The sequence below is a fragment of the Lagopus muta genome, chromosome 15 (assembly GCF_023343835.1).
Source record: "Lagopus muta isolate bLagMut1 chromosome 15, bLagMut1 primary, whole genome shotgun sequence".
Taxonomy (NCBI): domain Eukaryota; kingdom Metazoa; phylum Chordata; class Aves; order Galliformes; family Phasianidae; genus Lagopus; species Lagopus muta.
In genome coordinates this window covers 8359194-8380552 of record NC_064447.1, presented here as the reverse complement: position 1 = coordinate 8380552, position 21359 = coordinate 8359194, and the positions used below count along the sequence as shown (strand labels likewise).

The following is a 21359-nucleotide window of genomic DNA, read 5'->3' as shown; positions in this document are numbered from 1 at the left end:
GGCGGAGCGCCGTGCTGGGCGGCCCGGATCCGCCCCGGGGAGGGCCGGCGGTGCCGCGGGGCGGGGCGGGGCGCGCTGCCTGCTGGGCCCGGTGCGGAACCATGGATATCTCTCGCTTTATGGCCGATGACTTCGAGGTGAAGAGCTGGGTGAACGCGGCCTTCAGGGCCGGACAGCAGGACGCGGCCGGACAGGCAGACGCTCACGCCTCCACCCTGGTGATGAAACTGCAGGTGTTCATCCAGGAGGTCAACAACGTGGTGGAAGGTGACGGGCGGGCGGCGGGGACGTGGCTGCGGGTGTGTGGGAGGGGCGTCGGCTCCTTTCGGCTCTCAGCCCCGCGCCGCTGTGCCGTTCTGTCCCGCAGAAGCCAGCCAGCAGGCCCTGCACAGCATGCCCAGGGTGCTGCGCGAGGTGGAGGCCCTGCGGCAGGAGGCGGCCTTCCTGCGGGAGCAGATGGTGCTGGTCAAGGAGGACATCAGGAGGTTTGAAGAGGACACGGCGCAGTCGATGCAGGTGGGCTCCTGCCTTACTGAGTGACTACAGCAGCATGTGGAGTCCAGCGTTCACAGAGCTGCTTGTTCTGACCGGTTCAGTGAGCTAAAGATGCATGAAACGGCTTCTTTTAGTATCAATGGGAGAAAAGCGTGCACCAGCAACACAGCCTGCATGTTGTAGAATTATCTGAGTTGGAAAGGTTCTCTAAAGGCCATCTGGCTCCACTCCCTGCACTGAGCAGGGACACCCACAGCTCCATCAGTGCTCACAACCCCGTCCAGCCTGACCACGGCTGTGTGCAGGGATGGGGCACTGCCTCACCACTCTCATTGCAAAGCATTTCTTCCTCATATCCAATCTAAATCATTCCTGTTTCAGTTCGAAACTGTTTCCCCTTATTGAAACACACCAGAATCTGTCCTCTTATATTCCCCATTTAGATTCTGAAAGACTGCTGTCAGGTCTCCCTGGAGTGTTTCTTGCTCCAGCTCTTCCAGCCTGTCCTTATATTCATCTTTTAACCTGTTTTCATGTCTGTGTCATTACGGGCAGCCAAACAGTTTCATCTGCTACTGTTATCAGTTGTAACACTGTCGGCCCAGAGTTCTCCCTGCTGATAACAGGGTACCCAGCATCAGGCCAAGCGGCTGCAGAAGTATAAATCAAGGATTTGAGCAAACCTTTGGTAGTTTGGCTTTAGGAAGTTATTTTAATATTGCCATCTGTTTTAGCTAACTCCTGTCTTGTAACAGCTGTGATCAATTCACCCAGTTTTAAAATCCCAACTAAAATTAACTCCCATACTATAAGCAGCTATGGCAGTTATCTTTTGTATCAACAGGCAGTGTGCTTTTTTGATTATTATTATTATTACTTTCTAGGTCCTGGTAGAGATTGACCGAGTGAAATCTAGAATGCAGTTGGCTGCCGAGTCTCTCCAGGAAGCAGACAAATGGACTACATTAAGTGCAGATATCGAAGAGACCCTTAAAACACAGGTAGAGGCCACAAGGTTATTTTGGGCTTTGGCCCTTCAGGTTTCTAAGAAAACTGTCTTTAAAAGCAGATTGTTGAAGTGATGTTAAGACGTCATTATGAAACAGGTATTAATGCTTTGTAATGTCACATTCAGTAAGCTGGTTTTCCTCTCCTGGTGGCAGGATGTGTCTGCAATTTCAGCCAAGCTAACAAGTATGCAGAGCAGCTTGGCTATGCTTGTGGATACGCCGGATTACTCTGAGAAGTGTGTGCATCTTGAGGCTCTGAAGAACCGCCTGGAGGCCATGGCCAGCCCACAGATTGTGGCTGCTTTTAACTCTCAGTCTGTAGGTCAGTGAGGCTTGATGTCATTTGCTATAAATGCAGAGTTTTTATTCAAGAAGTAAAATATTTGGGTAAGGAGATGTGTGTGTCCTAAAAGCCCCTGGCTGTGGATTGAGCGCTTTTTGTGGTGCAGCCAGTTGCCAGCGCCTCTGAAGGTAATATGTATCACTAGAGAGCTTGTATTCTCTGACTTTCCTATCTGCAAAGCACTTAAATGACTTTGTGCTCTAGTGCATCTCCTCTCTGGGTCCTTTTCAGAAAAGAAAGATCTCATTACTAGCTTCTCTAACCCCGTAAGCATTTTCTGGAGAGAGCTGTAGTCATTATTACTGTGGTACAAAACAGACTTGTAAAGAACTTGAATTTAAAGGCTTTGTATAAGAGGCTGTGTCCTCAGTCAGTTTTCAAACTGCTATTTTAGGTAGCAGTTTGAAAAGCAGTGGAAGCAAAATGGAGGACTTACAGGTGTCTTTCAGTTTTGTAGATAGCATCTTTTTCTTTTTTTTTTTTTTTCTTTCCTGGAAAATAATTTCCCTCTAAGAATTGTTCTGTCCATCTTATGCTGGAAGCTTTTGCTTGTTATGGCATTAAATCAATCGTAAGTCTGCTGCATGTTCTCATGTGAAAGGGGATTTTAGGCAGTTTTTCTCCTGTTTGAAAAGATGAGCAAACAAAAGATTAAAGTGTGTCCCTCTTCATTTGCCATTGTGCATTAAACTTAAGAGAAGATTTCTCTTGCTCTGGGGGTGTGATCTTTTGTAGGTGTGATGTTTCATCATTACTTGGAGATCGTTAACTGCCCATTTATTTTTTTTGTTTTAATTAGATCAGGCAAAGATGTTTGTGAAGGTCTTCGCTGAAATTGATCGAATGCCTCAGCTTCTTGCTTATTATTATAAGTGTCACAAAGTAAGTATTTGGATAGTGATGTGGAGAAACAAAAACTTGAATGCTTGCTTGGCTTAGGCTGTAGGGGGAGCTGTTACATCGCATTACCTGCTTTGTTCGAAGACGACGGAACCTCGTGGCTCTTAACAACTTTGGTCACTCCTCATGTTTTGCAAGTAATCCTCCATTGAGGGCTTTGTGTTTCTGTTTTTAAATAAGGATAGGATATGTGCGTTCTGCTTGAGTTATCTGTGTGACTTGTAGTTGTTCTTGCTTTGCTTTGCTTGGAGGTGACAATGTCAGTAGTAACTTTATTGCTGCAACCTGCCAGCTGCTGACTTCTGTAAACTCTTTTCAGGTAAGATTAAAAGTTGGAATTCCAGACAGTTCTGTAGCCATAACCTGATCCTCAGCAGTTCTCTCATGACTGTGACTTTTGAGGATTAAGTTCAAGGCTAGGGCTTGCCAGGTATTTCAACTATTATGCGGGGGTATCGGTTACAGTCTCATTTTATGAGTCAAATACCAATGTTAATTAAAACTTTGAATCAGCTAAGAAGCCTCCAGCTTCACGCTGAAAGTTGGTTCCTTCTGTGGTGCTGAATTATGGCAAAGCATTACGTTAAAATCTGGAGATTCAGGGTGGGTGGTGTTTAGCAGAAGAGCTTTGCTTGAGAAGATCTTGGTTTGCAATAACAAAATCTAGATCTGTGAGCTGTTGGTTCTCCTCTCAGAATGGTTCTTATTACCCCTGCAGGTGCAGCTGGTGGCAGTGTGGCAGGATCTTTGCCAGAGTGACTTAAGCTTGAATCGGCAGCTGACTGAATTGTATGACACACTGCTTGGGACCTGGCACTCACAACTTCAGTGGGCAACACAGGTGCAGTCACTCTTTTAATGCTGGTGGGAGAGGTGGTGTGGGAAACAATAAGAATGACCACACTCTTCATTCTCATAAAGCTCAGAGTAATTCATCAGTATTCACTCCTTCAGTTATCCTGTGTCCTATCAGTGTAAGACAGGGCTTGCAACCTTCAGTCTTGTCTGACTCTTGAGACAAGATCTGATTTCTGGTATCCTACCAACAGCAAGGTTGCTGTGTTATTGACATTAAAGCTGCTCTATCACTTTCATCTGTATCTTAAGTTAAATCTAATTTGTTGGTGTTGCAAATGTGTTCTGCTGCGTGATGGTTAAAATACCCCAACTGATTTATCCTAGAGGAAACCCTTAAGGTCATACTGGAGCGATTTGTGTCACTTGGAATAAGATACTGGGGGGGCTTCTGCTATCACCCTTTGAAGTTTTTCCTGATGAGAATAATGTGAGATCCCCAAAAGTTGTTGTCTTTCTTCAGTTAAATGAAGGAACGTGTTCATATTGTCAAGCCTGTAAGAGTTTTTCATCCATGAAGGGTAGGAGATTCTTATCTTCATGTTACAAAGTTTGCTCCCAAGTGCTCAGCCTCGTCCTGCAAAGGAGCTCAGTGTTTTCTTGTGATGTATTTTTTTCTGCCAAATGATTTGATTGAATTATGGGTCAGATGTTTTCTTACATGTTATCAGATATTTTTTAAACTGGGGATTGAAAGAGAGAAATGGCATACAGCACAAGGCTTGTGTCATTTACACTGTGTGCTTCTGCTTTCTGAAGAACTGTTGGACTTCTTTCCTGCTGCTTATGTTTTTATGGTGGCCTTGCTGCAAGTGACTGCTGGTGATCCCAGCTTTCAGAGCAACTGAGGGAATATCTGGCAAGAGTCACAGTGAAAGACTGTAATGCATGTTATATTACTAGAGTTGAAGGTGGTGCATGTAAATAAACGTTTCCAGCTGATTACAGTCTAACTAGCCTTTTCAGTGCTGACTTCTTATCTGACCACCAATTTGGCTCCTGACATAGTACTACTGCTTCCTAGCTTACCCATGTGTGTATTTTTTTCAACACACGTGCGTAAACTGAGCGCACTGTTTTCAAACGCCGTTCTCTGCCAGCTGATTATTCCAGTGACTACAACTGCCTGAGTTCTGCTGAATTCAGTTTTTGACAAGCCATCTTCTGCTGCATTCAAAGTACAGTTTCAATAATAAAGTACCTGTAGACCTGGGTTTCAGTAGCAGCTGGCTTGCATGCTAGGTCAGTGAGATTCCTGCTGTCTTAGCAGACCTTCTTTGTGTTTTTACCATTGATGGGGTTTTATTCAGTTTGTTTTGTTTGGTTGGGATTATGTCAGTTGAGGCATCTGCAGTCTGTTAGTTCACAAAATGCCATCTTCTCGATCTGTATATCACTGTCTGTCACCAATTGATAGTTCTTTTTAAGCTATGCACTTCAGTCCTATTTTGGGGATACGTTTAATGTTTCTCACGTTTCTGTGATATTTAGAAAGTTCTTTGGTAGTGTCTGGTAATGTGGTCAGTGAGGGCTAAATAGCATTCAGTTCTCCTGTGCCTGCTTCCTTCCAGCAGTCCAGTTCCCTGTTGCTTTCTTTCCTAGCTTTCTACTTCCTGGCTTCAGCATCTTCTGTCTGCTGACAGCATATGCACACCCATTTGCTCTGCTGCTTTTGCCCCTTTGCTTCAGGAGGAAGGGAGACAGCCTCAGCCATGCTGAGATACGGCGCTGTTGGTGCGAGGGCAGCTCCTGCTGGTGGGCAGCAGCCTATGTTTGGGGTGAGGAGGGAAGATACCTCTCAGCTGACAGAACCCACTCGGTTTGGAGTAGGACGGTGTGTCAGTGTCTTTGCAGAGACGGTGATGTGCGGTTTGTACACTGCAGGGCTCTGTCTGGAAGCTGTTCGCTGCTATCTGCTGCCTGTTGTGTTCCTCTGTGATAATGTGCTTTTGCTAATAGCTTTTCTGTTACCGCAGGTTTTCAAGAAACCCCATGAAATTGTGACTGTGTTGCTGATTCAAACTCTAGGAGCGTTGGTGCCATCCATCCCTGTCTGCCTCAGCACGGCCATGGAGAGAACGGGCCAGGAAACCAAGCTAAGCAAACTGCTGGAGCTCTATGATGCCACTGTCCACTTTGCAAAAGGGCTGGAAATGGCCATGCTGCCAAACCTGAGTAGGGTTTCTGCACTGAATTTTTGTTGCACTGTTATGTCAACACCTCTGTACATCTCCGTTCTGAGATTTTGTTTAGTTTGACGTGGAGGGAGAGATTACATCTTCTGTAGGATTTGCCACTCACATGGCATTTGTGCCTTTGTGTGTGTGTGTTGTTTGTGTATGTGTGTGTACAACTTGGCTAAACATATTGACACGGTACTGAATGAGTTTACTAAAGCAGGCCTATTCTAAGTATGCTTACTGCCTTGGGTAAATAATATTTAGCAGTTCTCCTTTTACAAGCATTAGCATTTCTTCTACCTAGCAGCTGAGGAAATATCTCTGAGGAAGCTAACCATGGAACCAATTGTGAAAGACCACAAGCAATTAAAGTTGAGGAGGTTTCTAGAATTAAGTAATACCTTAATACTAAATGAGTAAATTTCAAATAGGTTTTCTCTTCCATTGGATTTTTAAGTTGTATTTGTAGCTTTTCTGTTGAACCTGGATTATGTATCGACCTATTGATAGTATGGGACCAGGTATTATTTCTGAACTGTTTGCAGCTTATTCTTTAGCACCATCCTTGACATGTGATTTAGCTAACCAATGTTTTCCTGACCCTGTGATGTTTGTCACCTCGTTTTGATCATGATTTGGTGAATAATTCCCACAAACCACAATGCAGCAAGATGCAGTATTTACATAGGGTTTATACTTAGCTTTAACTGTAGACTGTCTGTAGTCTTACATAATCTGGTAGGGACCCTTCAAAGACTAGGTATGGGAAAATCCTAAAATGGAGCATTTTTATTACTGTGTTTCCTGTTTCGATTCTTCATAACATTGTCTTGAGCTATTTAAACCCATATTCTTACTTGATCGTGTAAATTATGATTACTGGGTAGTTTCAGGGGTATGACTGTTGTTGTGTCTGTTTTTGTTGCCTTCGTGATTGTGTACTCATCAGTCATTTTATATCCTTGGCTTGGCTTAATTTGTGGGTCATAATAGAAGAAATTAAAAAGAAATTGGAAAAATGATGTCACATCCTAGAAGATGATAGAATAGGAAGACAGTTGCTGAACTGTTACCTGAGTGGGTATATTTGTTTGTTTGCTTAAAAAAAAAAAAAGAGGTTTTGTTCTTTATTACCATTTCTTATGCTGTCTGATGAGATGTTTGGGAACAAGAAATATCTTAAGAATGGAAGGGCTAAGTGACTCAGCAGGACAGGGTCAAACCAGTTCCTACTTGGTGAGGGGAGGGTTCAGTTATGATTCATAGGATAATTCAAGTTGGAAGGGACCTCAGGAGATGATGTAACCTGACCTCCTGTCAGATCAAGGTCCGCTAGGAGCTTGGGCCGTGTTTCGTGTTTTATTCTCTAGTCTGATCCTGAAAGTATCCAGGCATGGAGTCTGCATGAGCTTTGGATAACCCCTTGCTGGCTGTCTGTAAGATGGAAAGCTTTTGCTTATAACCAGAATTCAAACTAGTTCTGGTTTGGTGCTAATTTGAGTTTGGCAAAACTTCGTGGCAACAAACTGGTGTTCGGTTCTGATTCAAGAAGTAATCGTTCAGACCTGGCTTTTGTTTGGATTTGGTGCAGCTCCCTGCTCAGCAGAATGTCACTGGGAGCCTGAGCTCAAGGTTCCTCAGTTGATGAGCATAGTGAAGTAGTAGACCTAAGCAAACTGAATTGCTACCAGTTACTTCAAATACAAACTACACTTTGTGATAAACTAGGATTGTACCCTTTGAGTTGTGACTATAATTTGTTTTGCCCCTCAGACAATTTCAATACTTCACTGTAAATTGAAATATGTAATAGATTTTTGTCACCCAAGCTGTTTTAGAGCAGTTATTGACTTTCTTGAGGTGCTTGTTGAGGCAGAACATCTTGGTTTTAAGAAGCAGGCAGTGATGATAATTTTGCTTTAAAAAAAAAAAAATGACCTTTGTAATTGAGATATAGAGTTGTTGGGCAACTTTGCAAGCTTACATAGGCAGAGTGATCTGTTGAAGAACTCATGCATGTTGCTTGAAATAAAATTCTTGTTCATTTACTTGTAGACTAAACATCTGATTCTTTGTAGAGGAGCAGAACTTGGTAAAAGTGATGGAACTGGTAGAAGCGGTGTATCATCCATACAAGCCCTTTCAACTCAAGTATGGAGACCTAGAAGAAGAAAATCTTCTCATTCAGATCAGTGCAGTGCCCTTGGTAATGCAGTGTTCTTTGCTCATCTGTGTAAGGGGAGGCTTGAAACTTATAGTAAATAGGAGGTTCTTTGGTAAAGCCACTGCTCTCTTTTCTCCTTTAACTTTTTTGGCAATATTTCCTGTTTGCTGTGTATTTCGTTACTGTTAAGTAAATTGTGCTGAGATAGCTCCTTTCTTCTCCTCTTTTACCCCTTCACAGACACCATGTAGATCTGCTAAATATGCTGGAGAAAAACTTTATCAGATGTTGCTGCCAATCCAGAGGTGGCTTCAGCTTTTTGACCTTTTTGTTTTTATTTAGGAACACTGGGAAGTAATCGACTGTGTCCAGGAACTGAATCATTCAGTCAGCAAACTCTTCACTCTGGCTTCTGGAGCCATTGACAACTGCATTAAACTCACTGATGGACTGGGAGTGTGTGGGCTCCTCAAGGCCCTGAAAGCTCTGTTTGCAAAGTAAAGTGCTTCTAATTACACTGCTGCATGTATCCTAAGGGGTAGCAAGCGTTCAGCGTGCGGCCAGTGACTTTGTAGTTGATGAAAGGTGGCTGGGTTCTGTAGGAATCTGTAATTTTAATTTGTGTCATTTGATATCCCCTTCTGTCACTTCATTCAGGCAGTGACTATTTCTTAGTGGAAAATTTGAGGATCTTGTGACTGAAGGGAAAATGTCCCTTCATGTCCCTCAGCTGTTCTGTTCTAGTTGGGCTGAATTTTGCTTTTTAGTAAATGCTTTTGAGAGGGGAAATGTTTCCAAGGACAGAATGTAAGAAAAAGTAAGTTGATGAAAGTAGAGCTCTGTGGGGAAGTATGCATTTATTGAGACGTACGACTTTGTATTCACAGACTGCCTGTACATGCAAGACACCCCTGTGAGTGATATTCACCCTAAATTCTTATAGCATAATTGACAGCCTATTTAAATGGTATTCCAGTGCTGACTACTTCCTTGTTCTTTCCTGATCTTGAAAGAGTTGCTCACATGCTGTTACCTTGCTGTTCTAGGGGGAAGAGGGAAGCGAAAAGCACACTTCTCTGACCTCATCTCCTTTATAGGCAATTACATAGTACTGTAGTGTGCCATCAGCTTATGGGCATCATTTAGAAAAAGAAAATAAGTCTGAGGGGGAGAAACAAAATGTTCTTTTAAATTTGTTCTCATCCTGGGGAGTAGCTGAGAAAACAAATTCATGAGATTGTTGTCACTATGTTCCTGGAACAAGGGCCAAGTGATGCAGTCTTATAAACTGTCTGTTCTCTCCTAGGAGAGGTGATTAGTGCAGTGATAACAAAAATGTCTTGCTCATGCATCATTACAAGTGTGAGGAGTTCCTAATAACCCATACGCAGCAAATTGAAGTAGCAGGCACGCAATCTGAGTTTCTCCCTGACTTCTAACGTAGGCTTTGGTGGACAGTGGCTATTCAGGTTTTCACGTGTGCATGCTTGGGCTGAAACAACAGTGTTTCTTCTCAACTCTTGTAATATTTCTGGTTCTTTCTTCACTCTTGTAGAGGTCTGAGTGAGCAGATCACAGGATCTGCAGTAAGTTGCTCTCTGGACTATTGTCTCACACCAGTTCTTGTCTTTTCAGGTACACATCTGACTTTACAAGTACACTGCAGTCGATACGAAAGAAATGTAAGCTGGATGATATTCCATCAGACTCCCTTTTCCAGGAGGACTGGACTGCATTCCAAAACTCTGTTCGGTAAAAGGGCTTTTTTTTTTTTTTGCCTGTCCCAGAACTGATTTTCTATCAGAGTTAGAAAGGAATTACGTGGGGTCAGTTTACGCAAGTTCTTAGTGCAGAATGCAGGGCTGTGCCTACTTAACTGCACTACTATTAGTGGCTGGGTTTCAGGTTGCTGCCTGCACAGTAAGGGCTGTGAGACCCCCCCCCACCCCCCCCACTGTGGGGCAAGACTGCCTATCGTAGCACTTGAAATACCGGCAGCTCTTAGAAATGTTCCCAGTGACGCTGAGCTGGTATTAGCCATGATGACAGTAAATAACGTGTGGATGAGGCTGTCTGGCAAAAGTTTGACAGCAGGATGTTAAGCAATGGGTGCAGAGTTGGTAGCCGTGTTAAAAGTTGTCCTCTGAGAACTCTGGTTTGGTTATTCCATTTTTAAAAATGCATTTACCCCTTTGGTAGTGGGTTCTGCAGGCGTCTGGTATTATCTGCCTAAAATGACAAAATATGTTTTTGTTGTGTTCTTTCCTAGAATAATCACTACTTGTGGTGAGCTCCTTCGTCAGTGTGGAGACTTTGAGCAGCAACTGGCCAACAGGTGAGCGTTGCTGAATTGAATACATAAAGTGTCACCATAGATAACAAGACAAAATAAATCCCAATGTGCTTTCCCTTTCTAGACTGTAGAGGGGGGGAAAAAAGCCACAATGGTTGTTTTCTCCCCATCTTTTGAAGCATCGGAGATGGATCAGAAAGTGTTTTGCTCAGTTCTGTGCTCTGAGACAGTCATAAGAATCCATTTCCGTGGACAGATGGATGATGTGTCTTGTTCACCTGGCTGGGCATCAAATGGACTAGGTTTTGCTGAGGAAGGAATTTTCCACTGGATCACTTTGTCAGTATTCTTGTGCTGCCCCCACGCCCCCAGTGACATGGGGTGTGAATCATTTGCACTTGTGTGTGCCTTGACCAATCAGTTCCTTGTAACACGAGGAGCCTAAAGCACAGGTAGCACGTTTGTCTTCTGTTGCTTGTAAGCAGTGCGCAGTTCGGCCTCTTGTATATTCATATGCTTTATTCTGACTAAAGTGGCTGTATGTGATGTAGCACACAGCAGCCTGCAGCACCCAGGAGTTTATTCCATGTTTTCTAGACCTGGAGAGCTCTCTCCTCCCTTTTTCATCCCACTATTTGTGCAGTCTTTGAGTTGCACAGTAGAGTGAGAGCTGGCTGTGATTGGTGCCTGCCACTAGTGAAGGCTCTCTCCCTTACGGGATGTAAAGGCAGCATTGATGCTTGAAGGCACTTAGCAGTTCTTGAACAATGAAAAACTTGCGTATTTTTTAATTCCTCCTGTCTTGCCTGGAAGATTTAACCTTGTACTGAAAAACATGTATATAAAATACATATTTGGTACATGTTTATGTGAATATATATTCATATAGATACGTATGTATACGTGCTATGAATATAACTGCCACAAGTAAGCCAAGATGCAGTCACCAGTACCCTGGGTACAGTTTTACAGCTGTGTTAAGCTGATCCACAAGGTGATATGACCAGAAAGTAACCAGATATAACCAGAAAGTAAAATTGGTCAGTTTGGTAATATGACCAGAAAGTAACCTTGTTTGAAGAGGAATGCTTTTCATTTAGATTGGCAGACAGCAGTCTGAGTCTGTCTAGTCAAATGCTGTGCAGTGCAAAGGACAAAAGAATTTGGACAGAAGTACCATGATTTCTGCTCTTAAGCTGTTCATAACTGCACGCCCTGAGTTACCTAGTGATCAAACCAGAGAAAAGATTTATACCCTGGATCTACTGCTTCTGAGACCCCAAAGGCAATGGGGCTTAATTTGCTGTGTAAAAGGGAGTGTCCTATTATTGCTATACACCTCCCTTCTTGAAGCTGTGAAAACCTGGTTTCAAAACATTCCTACCAATACTTTGAAATCTCTACCTTATCTTTTTGCAGTGATTTTGCTACTTTTTTTTCTCCTATTTTAACATTCAGTGTGATTGTTTCTTTTCCTCTGTCTCTGGAGGGCTCACTGGGCAGTAGGCTGCTCAGTAGGAAGCTGTGAGCCATCTGTGCTGCAGTCTTCTAGCTGTGGGAGGGAAGGCATGCAACTGAATCACCTGTCATCTCCCAAGAGAAGGTAGAGCTATAATCACAGACTGTCAAAAGGGTGACTGAGTCAGAGGCCCCAGTAGTTCTGATTGCTACTTTTTCTCTTATTTATGTTGAGATGCTGCCAGGGGTTTTCCTTGGAGCAACAGGAAGACAGCAGTGCAAATTTTGCAGAATGTTGCTGGTGACTGTTTGCACTTGTTTTTAGGATTTTGTCGACTGCTGGGAAGTATCTCTCGGACTCCTACAGCCCCTGCAGCTTTTCTGGCTTTCAGGATACCAGTGCTACAGAAAAGAAGAGCAGTGTGAAGAATCCCTGGCAGGAATACAATTACCTTTTAAAGGAGAATCCATCTGAGTATGGCAGCCTTATGGAAACGCTGTACACCCTGAAGGTAGCCTACCTGGAGAGAGCCTGCCTTTATAGCAAGCTGCTGTTGGGTGCACAGTTGGAAGATGAGGCCTGGATTCCCTCATCAGAGTGATTAGGTTTAATCTTTTGATGGGCTATGTTCTAATAACAATCTGCTGAGAAATGACGTGTTCAAACCTAGGAAGTCTGGGCTCACTTCATCTCTTTCCCATATCCTGTCTGTTTTGTGAACAAACTCCTATCTGTTCAGGTGGGGGAGATTCTGTCACAGAAAGCATTGGGATGATAGTACTGATGATGGAGATCTCAAATTTTGCACTTCACATCTTCTCAAGACTTTCTTTGCCACTTACACTCCATTACCACATCTATTCTGAAATATAATTCTGCAAGACCATTCATGCTTGCATTTGTGAACAGGGCAGAATGACTGTAGCTGTCTTCTTGTAGAGCTGAGTTATGTTTGCTGTCATCATGGATTTGCAACACTGAGGTCAATTTTATGATTTGTCTCTTATTTTTTCAAAATGTTTTGATTTCTTTTGTGCTTAATTTACCTGCAATTTGTACAGCTGTGCCATAAGTACATTGACTTTAAACTTTTACTAAACAGTTCCACGCGTGCTGTTCATGTAAAATAGTTAATTAGAAGAATTGTTTCTCACTATCCGGCCTGTGCTGGCACCTGGTATGGCTGGAAAGTGATGCTGATTTTTTTCTTAGAAATTTCAGGAAGCAATGCTCAGTTTGTATGGCAAATAAGCAGTTGGAATAGGGCATCCTGAAAGAAACCAGTTCTAGCATGGCAGAGGAATGCTCTTTTCATTAGGATGGCCAAATGAAGACCCCTTTGAGAACATTAACACAGCCTTTCTGCAATCAGCTTAGTGTCATCTGCGTGTAAAACTGTATCTGTGTGTTTGTGTTAGGAGAAGGGGACGAGTAACCACAACTTGCTGTCTTCATCTCGGTCTGCGCTCAGCCGCCTCAACCAGCTGGCACACCACTTGGCTTTTGATTCCGTGTTTCTTCGCATCAAGCAACAGCTCTTACTTGTTTCAAAGATGGAGGTGAGTAATGGGGACACTGATCTGATCTGCTCCGTGGTGGGGTTTACCCATGGGATACTTTAGGGTGGAGCACAGCTCGATATTGCTTACCTTTCTCATTTTCAGAAAGTTTCCCTACTGGTATCACCTTTCTCCCCTTGAGCAGTGCTCAGTGGGAAACAGCATTTGGAGCAGGCAGCTGTGTCTGGTTGTTTGTTTTTCTTGAGATGCTGTTTTTCTAACCTATGTGAGCGTGTATTTCCCATGGGGTTCTGTGTGGAAAGGGTGTGTATGTTTTGGGGCTGTGGGAGGATAAGAGAAGCAGCTTGTTCACCATCTGTCTTCTGATTTCTAGAAGTTCATGGGTGGTCTTTGTGTTGCTCAGTGGTCCCTTCCCAGAATGCTTACAGACTTTGTGTTTCAGAGAGCCATAGATTTGTTCTGCTGTTTGTTTGCCTTGCAGAGTTGGACCTCTGGTGGCGTTGGTGAGACCCTGACAGAGGACCTGCCAAACTTCAGCCTCACTCCTCTGGAATATATCAGCAATGTAAGAGCATGAGAGGATAGTTACTGGGAGCCCAACTCTGAGAGGGGGAGATCTCTTCTGTGTTTCACTGTTTCTTAGCAAAATCATAGTGTTTGTTTAAATTGTAATATGATGGTGATAGATCCTCTCAGTGGCCAGGTTCTTGTTAATTGTGCCATTCTTTGTAGCTTTTATGAAATCTCTGTCAAATCCTGGAATAGCAAAATAACTTTGGGAGCACAAGGAGAGCTTCTTAATTGAGCTGTGCTGCTTTCAGTGTTAACTCTTGTAACGGGATGGGAAAGTCAGCAGCTGTTTGTAGTGGTGAATACTGAGCATAGCTTAATAATGCAGCTCGTGTAGCAGAGAAGTTCCTGCAATGTGTACTGGAGTGACTTCATCATACTGCGAAGCCAAAAAAGGCTTGAGCTCTTACCTTTCTAATCCCTGTATGATTTGTTGTTTTTTGTTTCTGATGGAATAACAATGAAACCTTTCTGACGCTGGGGTGTCCTGAGCTGAAAAGTAGAGTGAGCTCATCACTGCTGAGGCACTCCTCAGATACGTGCTGCTGAGCAGCATGGAAATTCCACTCGTGTTCTCCTGGTTGGTGTTCTAAATTACTGTCAACTGTGCAGTTCAGATGTTACAATTAGCTGCCACCTTATGTTTTTAAAGCTTTATTTATTTAATAGAAATGGGTATTCAGCCAATCTGTGAGATAACTATTGTGAGTAGTTCTGCTTCTAGCTATTTGAGGACTTCAGTGAGGTTTGGAAAGGTCCTGGGAAGTTATCAGGTAAACTTTCAAGAATAGGTTGCTACTGAATTTCCAGGTGTCTTTCTAAATAACACCATTCAGCAGCAAATTGCTTTCAGTTGTGGTTTGCTGCAGTTGGCTTTTTTCTCAGGCAAAGCACTTGCTTCACATTTGTTTGGTGACTCAGCTCTTTGTGCTTTTATTCTAGATTGGGCAATATATTATGTCGCTTCCTCTCCACCTTGAACCATTTGTCACTCAGGAAGATTCTGCTTTGGAACTGGCATTACATGCTGGAAAACTGCCTTATCCCCCAGAACAAGGTTAGGTGAAACCAAAGATGATGTGTCTGGTGGAAAGTTTTCACATTTTTGACCTCGTGTGGGTATGATCTGGTACAGTAACTCTGAGTTACCTCAAACTCTCTGTTTGAGATCCATTTTCTACCATCTGCTTGTGCTGTTTCTTCCAAGAGTCTCTAAATGATAACTAAAACTTCTCTGTAGTTTTGTTCAAACTGGATGCTTTAGTTCAGCTTATTTAAGGATGCAGGGTATGAATTACTACGGTATCATAGCTGGAGCAGTATCTGATATCCTAGGTGCTTTCTCACATCTAGTGAGTACCTGATATGCTGTCTCTTGTCCTTTGAGGGTGATGTGCTGTCATTACCATTGTTTTTGTGGTGCTCGCTCACAACACAGATCTGTGGTGGCTTCAGTTGGAGCTTGGGCTGCTATCGTCGCTGGCTTTGCACCTTTTGCTTTGGTAGTGTGGTAAATGAGTTCTGGGAGTGGATCAGGCCAAAAATAAGGTATTTTGCAGTGAATTTTGCAGAACTGGTTTTCAGGCAGGAGAATGCCTTGAACCAGGAGTCATAGTGTGAGGAGGAGAAGCTGCAGGGAACGAGGCTGCTTTGATCTTGCTCTAGCAAACTTTTGCTGCTCCGTAACTATGGCTCAATTGTAGCCCTGGGCCTTTGCTGCAGCTTAGTTCTTCAGTGATGTTCTGATGCCCAATACATTTCTATTTTTCTGCTCCTTTTGCTGTGATCAGACTTTGCAGTGCTTGTGCGTGTGGTAGGTTAAAGCAGACCTGCATGGTCCTGTTAAAAGCAAATGAACTTTTTGAGAAAACATTCTTAATTGCTGAAGATAATCCTGGTCTTATGGCTGTTTTGGCAAGAAGGAATTGCTAAGGACTTTGCCCTTGATATTTCAGGTCAGTACATTTTACTCTAGTATCTCCTATTAAGCTCAAAAGCAGTTTGCTGTGTTTCATTTAGTCCTCAGGGGACCAGTTTTTGCCCTGCAAGTGGAAGCATTCGGGTGCCAAAGCTCTTACACTCAGACAGAAGACATCTGGGTCTGTGTGCAGCATTCAAGCAAAACAAGTCATTTTAAATCCGCTTGGGAATAAAGTAAATGGAGCTCCTTGAGCCTCTCATTAAGACTTGCTTTACAGTTCCTGGTTGTTTTTGTTGCCTGTTCTCTGTTTATGGTATTTTCATGTGTTTCCTGGAATAGGGATGTCAGCACGTGATACCATCTTCTAACTTTGCCTTTGTCATTATTGCATAGAAGGGTGAGATAACTTTGCCAAATTTGGTTTAATAGCCAGAGCTTTATTTGTTGCTAGGTTGTATTCTTCTTGTCACAGCCCAGTGCTAAGAATCTGTGTTAAAGTGAAAACCCAGTGACAGAAAAGGCTTCCCAGTGTCACTGCTTTTTGGAGGAAGAATCTGAGTTATTGATGTCCAACATTGTTTGCTTTGTATTTGACAATATTAAAATGTGCTTGGTTTGTGTTTAGCTGTATTTGTGTACTGGGAGGTGGCAGGGAGGAAATTCTTGTGAACTAATTGTCTTGTTTGAACAGGTTCTCAACTTAGCTTTTATGGCTTCTGCTCCTTATCATGTCTACTGCTGTACAATTCACAGAGTTGCTTGGCTGCCTAACAGCCCGATGAAGGAGGACCCTTGCTCCAGCTTTGCAGTCCTGCCCTCTTTGTGCTGATTCCATGGCATGGCCACTCTTTAACTCCACAGGAAAGTGGCTGGCTTTTTTTTTTTTTTTTTTTTTTCCCTTCTGGGCTTGTTTCTCTCAAGATACATCAATAAAGGGATTTAAATCAGCTTCCTAAAAGTCCTGTGACGCACCAGAGCCGTGCAGGAGTGCAGAGCAAGGAACAAGTGAAGAGATGGAATCTTGTAACAGTGTTTAGAAGCAGTGAATTGTTAGTTTGGCTGGCCCTCTTGTGTGATGCCCCTGCATCAGTGGTCATGTGGTGTGTTCTTGACCCCAGACAGTATCCAAACTGGGGTTCTCAGGGCAGCTGCTGTGGGATCTGACCCAGCATGAAGCAGCTCAGCTGTCAGACCCTGATGAAATGAGAATGTCCCATAAGCTTAACCTTACATTTATCAGTTGTGTTAAACAAACAAACAGAATGTGGCTGCCTCTGCAGTCTTCCACGACCTTGCTCATAACCAAAGACCCTTCATTTCTTGTTAAAGAGGGGGACTCACTGAGCTCTTTTCCACAGGAAAAGGTTATTTGTTCTTAAGCAGGATAGTAATGCTGTTTGCTAGTAAACAGGCCTTCCCCCTACCTCTTTCCTGTATAAACCCAGGGAAAAACCTCCAATTATACCTTCTGTGATGCACTAAGCTACGCCTACCTGTTATAAAGGTTAGGAGCCCATGGTCAGAAACTTCTCTGCAGTCTGTCCTGTTTCAGGACAGGTTTTGCATCTTTGAGAATTTATTTTCTTAATGTCCACCCCTGTGTTCTGTCCCTGCAGTCAGGATCTTGCTCAGTGAGGATACAATTCTGAAATGCTGACCACTTCAGTTAAATGTCTTTTCCATACTGTTTCAGCTCCAGCTGGGAAGTTGTTAAAGCTTCACTGCTGTCTGTGCTACCTGTTTTAGTGGTCAGATACCAGCTGGAATGATAAAAACCACGCACTGAGGGAAGTGCAGTGACTGCTGAGACAGCACTGGTGCAGTTGTTTTCTTGAGACTTTTTCCCTAGAGCACACTTCAGAAGCCCTACGGAGTTCTTTCTGTATGTTTTTCATTTCTTGCAGCGAGCTGAGTTTTGGCTCACACTGATTGTTCAGATGGCAGTGCATACCTGTTATTCTTATCCTGTTGCGTTTAACAACAGTGCTGCTTGTCAGCAGGTTGGCAGCCCAGGATCATTGGCTGCAGTTTGTCTCCTGACAGTCAGTGTTTGCTCTGACAGTCAAGGTTGTGTAGGGCTTGGTGTTTCTCACCTTCTTTTGTAGCCTTCTGAGAATACACAATTTAGGTTTTAACACTTTATCAGCATGAAGCATTTACATGTTTAATGGTTTCTTAGTTTTTCAAAACACTGATGAACCCAGAGTGCCTTTAAGACACTGAAAAAAGCTGTGAGTCTTTGTCATTGTTGTAGGTTTTTAAACTGAGCCTTGAAGGTGGCCCTTTAGAATGTGCTGAGGAGTGGCTCTGATCTCAGCCTGCTCACCAGTCAGCCCTTCAGAAACTGTCTGGAGGAGTGAAAGAGGAAAGCAGAGTGTTTTGGGTCCTGAGCTAACTTTCCATGTTACTTTGCATTCGTGGAAGATTTGTAGCTGCTCTGCTTCGAAAACAGCTGATGAACTGAATCCTAATGAATCCCTTAACGGCTTAGTGGAGAAAAAGTCAACCACTTGCAGACTGACTGCTTACAAAACCAGAAAATGAAAGTGAGTGAGACTGCTGATCTCTGATTGTGCTAATGTGAATTTTCTGTCCAGGAGATGAACTACCTGAGCTGGACAACATGGCTGACTACTGGTTGGGCTCCATCGCCAGAGCTACGATGCAGACTTACTGCGAGGTCATCCTGCAGATACCAGAGCTCACAGTGCATTCCACAAAGCAGCTTTCCACAGACGTTGGTAAGGCTGGTGCACGTGTTGACCTGAGAAGTGTTGCTGTGGCACACGGGTTCTTTCATTGCTTTAGGGACTGCAGTGTGGGTTTCTCCTTCAGTTGTGAGCGTGTTTATCTGGCTCGTTGCATAAAGGAGTGAGTGGTTCACAGCTTTTGCTGTGTTTGGTTGCATCTGTCTTTGATTAACTTACAGCCTTTCTGCACTGAAGGTGTTTGATGGCTGAAGTTGCTTTCAGCATGGAGAAATTTTCAAGAACAAAGTGAGAGACAGTTGGCATGTATCTGTTTCTGTCTTCTCCCACGCCAGCAGAGTGACTGAGGGAGGACTGATAGGAAGGTGTTGGGAAAATGGTTTTGTAGTCATTTGAGGTGCTTTTTTTCTTATCCTAAGCTCTTGAGAGTGTCATCACAAGATCACAGTGATTGGTAACAAGTTATTTCCAAAGTTTTTTGCCTTTGAAAATGCAATTGTGATCTGTGACCATGGTGACTGACCACCCTGGGAATGTCATAGTGCAGATCATGACACATGCAGAATATGTCTCAGCCCTCTGAAGAGAACAGTTAGCTAATCATGTACAGGAAGCCAAAAATGCTCATCAGTACAGTCGGATTCCAAATACACTGCAGTTTTTCTGTGATTTTGATCTAGCAGTGACAGAATTCTGGCTGTCATGAAGAACAACTATTATTTGAGTGCTGCTTGCACAGAGCCTGATGCCCATTCAAATACATGTTTATCTTTTGTCTTGCAGATTATCTAATAAATGTGATGGATGCCCTTGGCCTTCAGCCATCAAGAACACTGCAAAATATTGTAACTCTGTTGAAGGCAAAGCCAGAGGACTACAGGCAAGCTGCAAAAAGTGTGCCTCGCAGAATGGCCAGCAGCATTGCTGCAATGAGGGGCCTGGAGTGTTAGCTGTAATGCCCACACTGCTCAAGGGCTGAACTGGTTTGAGTTTTCTTTTTAATTCCATATCAATTTTGTGAAGACTGTGAAAACGTCTCTGGAAATGAGAAGGATTTATTTCTGAAGGACGTGTAATAAAAGCCTTTGTCTAGGAAAAGCTGGTTCCGTTTTTGCATCTTTAAAAGTGTGGAAAGGTATCCTGCCACCAAATTTGCCAAAAACTGTCTGGATAATATTGAGCAGTGCTGACTTCTAAGCAGAAATGTTCTGCTGCTCACTGGGAGGTCCGCGCTTCGTGGCGGTGAGATGACTGGCTTTGTCAGAACAGTTTAATCAATTCTGAATCTGAAATTATGGGGTAGGTGCAACAGAGATCAACCGATTGGAAGCCCTCTTACCTGGGGGCGGTGGTCATTGCTCAAGTCTGTCATTATTCACAATGTGAAGAAGGCAGTCTCATCAGTTAGCAGAACAGGCATGATCAAGCTCAATTCTGAGAATAAAACCAGTTTTGTAAGTTGTGGTTGTTTTGTTTTTTGAGATTGATGTGTTCTACTGAAGGCTGTGACGAGTGTAAGAAATCTAATCTGAGTTTTGTTTTCTTGTAAATTTCATTAAAACCAGGTCTGCCAGATCTGTCCCTCTTTCCCTGCAGTCCTGCGTGTGTTCTGTCACTCAGACATTTGTTTAATAGCACACATGTGATGTGCACATACAGGCTTATACTTTACCAGGTGTATTCTTAAAGTGAAAGTGGGTTCCTTTGCTGTTCTCACCTGGACTATGGTGATGTTTTACTGACACAAAAAAAAAAAGTAAGGAAGTGAAGAAAGCAGGTGTGCTTTATAAACAGTTTTTGGACTTTGCTCTGAAACACTTTTGGTTCTAAAATTTGTGGGAAATTGAAGTATGTTTTCTGTTACGCTCTTTTCTTGTTGATGTTTTCAGTTAAATTATTATTCTCTTTGTTTGAAAGCATGGAAAGTCTATTCAGAAATCTTCCAGTAAGAGGGAAATCTGGTGCTGTGCTGAACCAGAGCTTCTCAGGTGTCTGGCTGTGCTGTATCCATGTGCACAGTGAGCTGAGCCTTCCCATGACTGCACCGCTGCTGCAGCCAGAGCAAACCCTTCACACATGTACACTTATCTGCCTGATGCAATCAGTCCATTTGGGGAGAGAGCTAAGCTAGTAAAGAGCCTAAGTCAAGTGCCTGAGACACTTTCCACTTTTATTAGTTGTCAGACGCCCTCAATAAACCAGCAGTAACTGGAATAGTAAACTGTCCATGTCCTACCACAGTACACATTGTTCCAATTCACCGTCGGGGTGAGAGGGGCGAATCTCATTGTTTGTGCCTCTCCCATCCTTTTCCTGCCTCGCAACTGGAAACTGAGGGTTTCTGTGACTGTCTCACCTGCTGTTACTGCAGTGCAGAGGGCAAATGGCCCTGGGCAGGCGCCCAGCTGGGGCCAAAGGTGCCTGGAGCTGAAGGTGCTGGGACCGGTGCTGCCTTGTGCTCTCACTGCAGCAGCAGCAGCTCAGGCTGGAGCCATGTAAGTTCCCAGTGTATCCAGAGCATCTCAGCCTGAAACTTTAAACATCGAGTCTTAGAAAATTTAAGGCTGTGAATATTCCAGTGCGGTGTTATCTTGCAGCTGTACCTGCAGCAGCCCTAGACCAGGAATGCACTTGCAATTAAGGGATTGGCTTTTTCAAGGAACTTTGAACGCTGAATTTCCTTGCAGAGAAGATACATCAGTGATAGTGCAGCTTAAGCAAAGGAGCCATTGTCTCCAGTAGGTGAACAGTAGGAAGCAACAGCGCTCTTAATTGCAGATATAAACAGCTTTTCTTATTGTCCTATTTGTTCTTCATATGCCTGTGCCCTTCAGGTCATCACATTCTATGCCTGTAACACTGCTGTAGGTAACCTGAAGGCATTTTCCTGTGAGGAGGGTGAGGTGCAGCGCCTGCTTGCTGATCACACAAAGCCTGGACT

At 43.5% G+C, this 21359-nt stretch overlaps 1 protein-coding gene across 1 annotated transcript; it reads left to right on the top strand.

Moving 5' to 3' along the window:
* The first annotated feature begins 42 nt into the window (after positions 1–42).
* COG7 (component of oligomeric golgi complex 7) lies at positions 43–20006 on the top strand. The gene is made up of 17 exons (XM_048961237.1): positions 43–267; positions 368–516; positions 1380–1496; positions 1659–1827; positions 2648–2730; positions 3467–3589; positions 5580–5778; positions 7862–7989; positions 8290–8444; positions 9583–9699; positions 10217–10282; positions 12024–12210; positions 13118–13258; positions 13701–13784; positions 14732–14846; positions 18308–18451; positions 19202–20006. Exons 1-17 carry the CDS (start codon positions 102–104, stop codon positions 19366–19368), a joined length of 2310 nt encoding a protein of 769 aa, XP_048817194.1. The 5' UTR covers positions 43–101; the 3' UTR covers positions 19369–20006.
* The last annotated feature ends 1353 nt before the right edge of the window (positions 20007–21359 follow it).

What these genes read in the sequence shown, in the direction of transcription:
- COG7 (XM_048961237.1), top strand. Translation starts at nt 102, where the DNA reads ATGGATATCTCTCGCTTTATGGCCGATGACTTCGAGGTGAAGAGCTGG. An exon ending in GGCCATGCTGCCAAACCTGA is followed by an intron (nt 5,779 to 7,861) that starts GTAGGGTTTCTG and finishes GATTCTTTGTAG; the next exon opens with AGGAGCAGAACTTGGTAAAA. An exon ending in GCATTCCAAAACTCTGTTCG is followed by an intron (nt 9,700 to 10,216) that starts GTAAAAGGGCTT and finishes GTTCTTTCCTAG; the next exon opens with AATAATCACTACTTGTGGTG.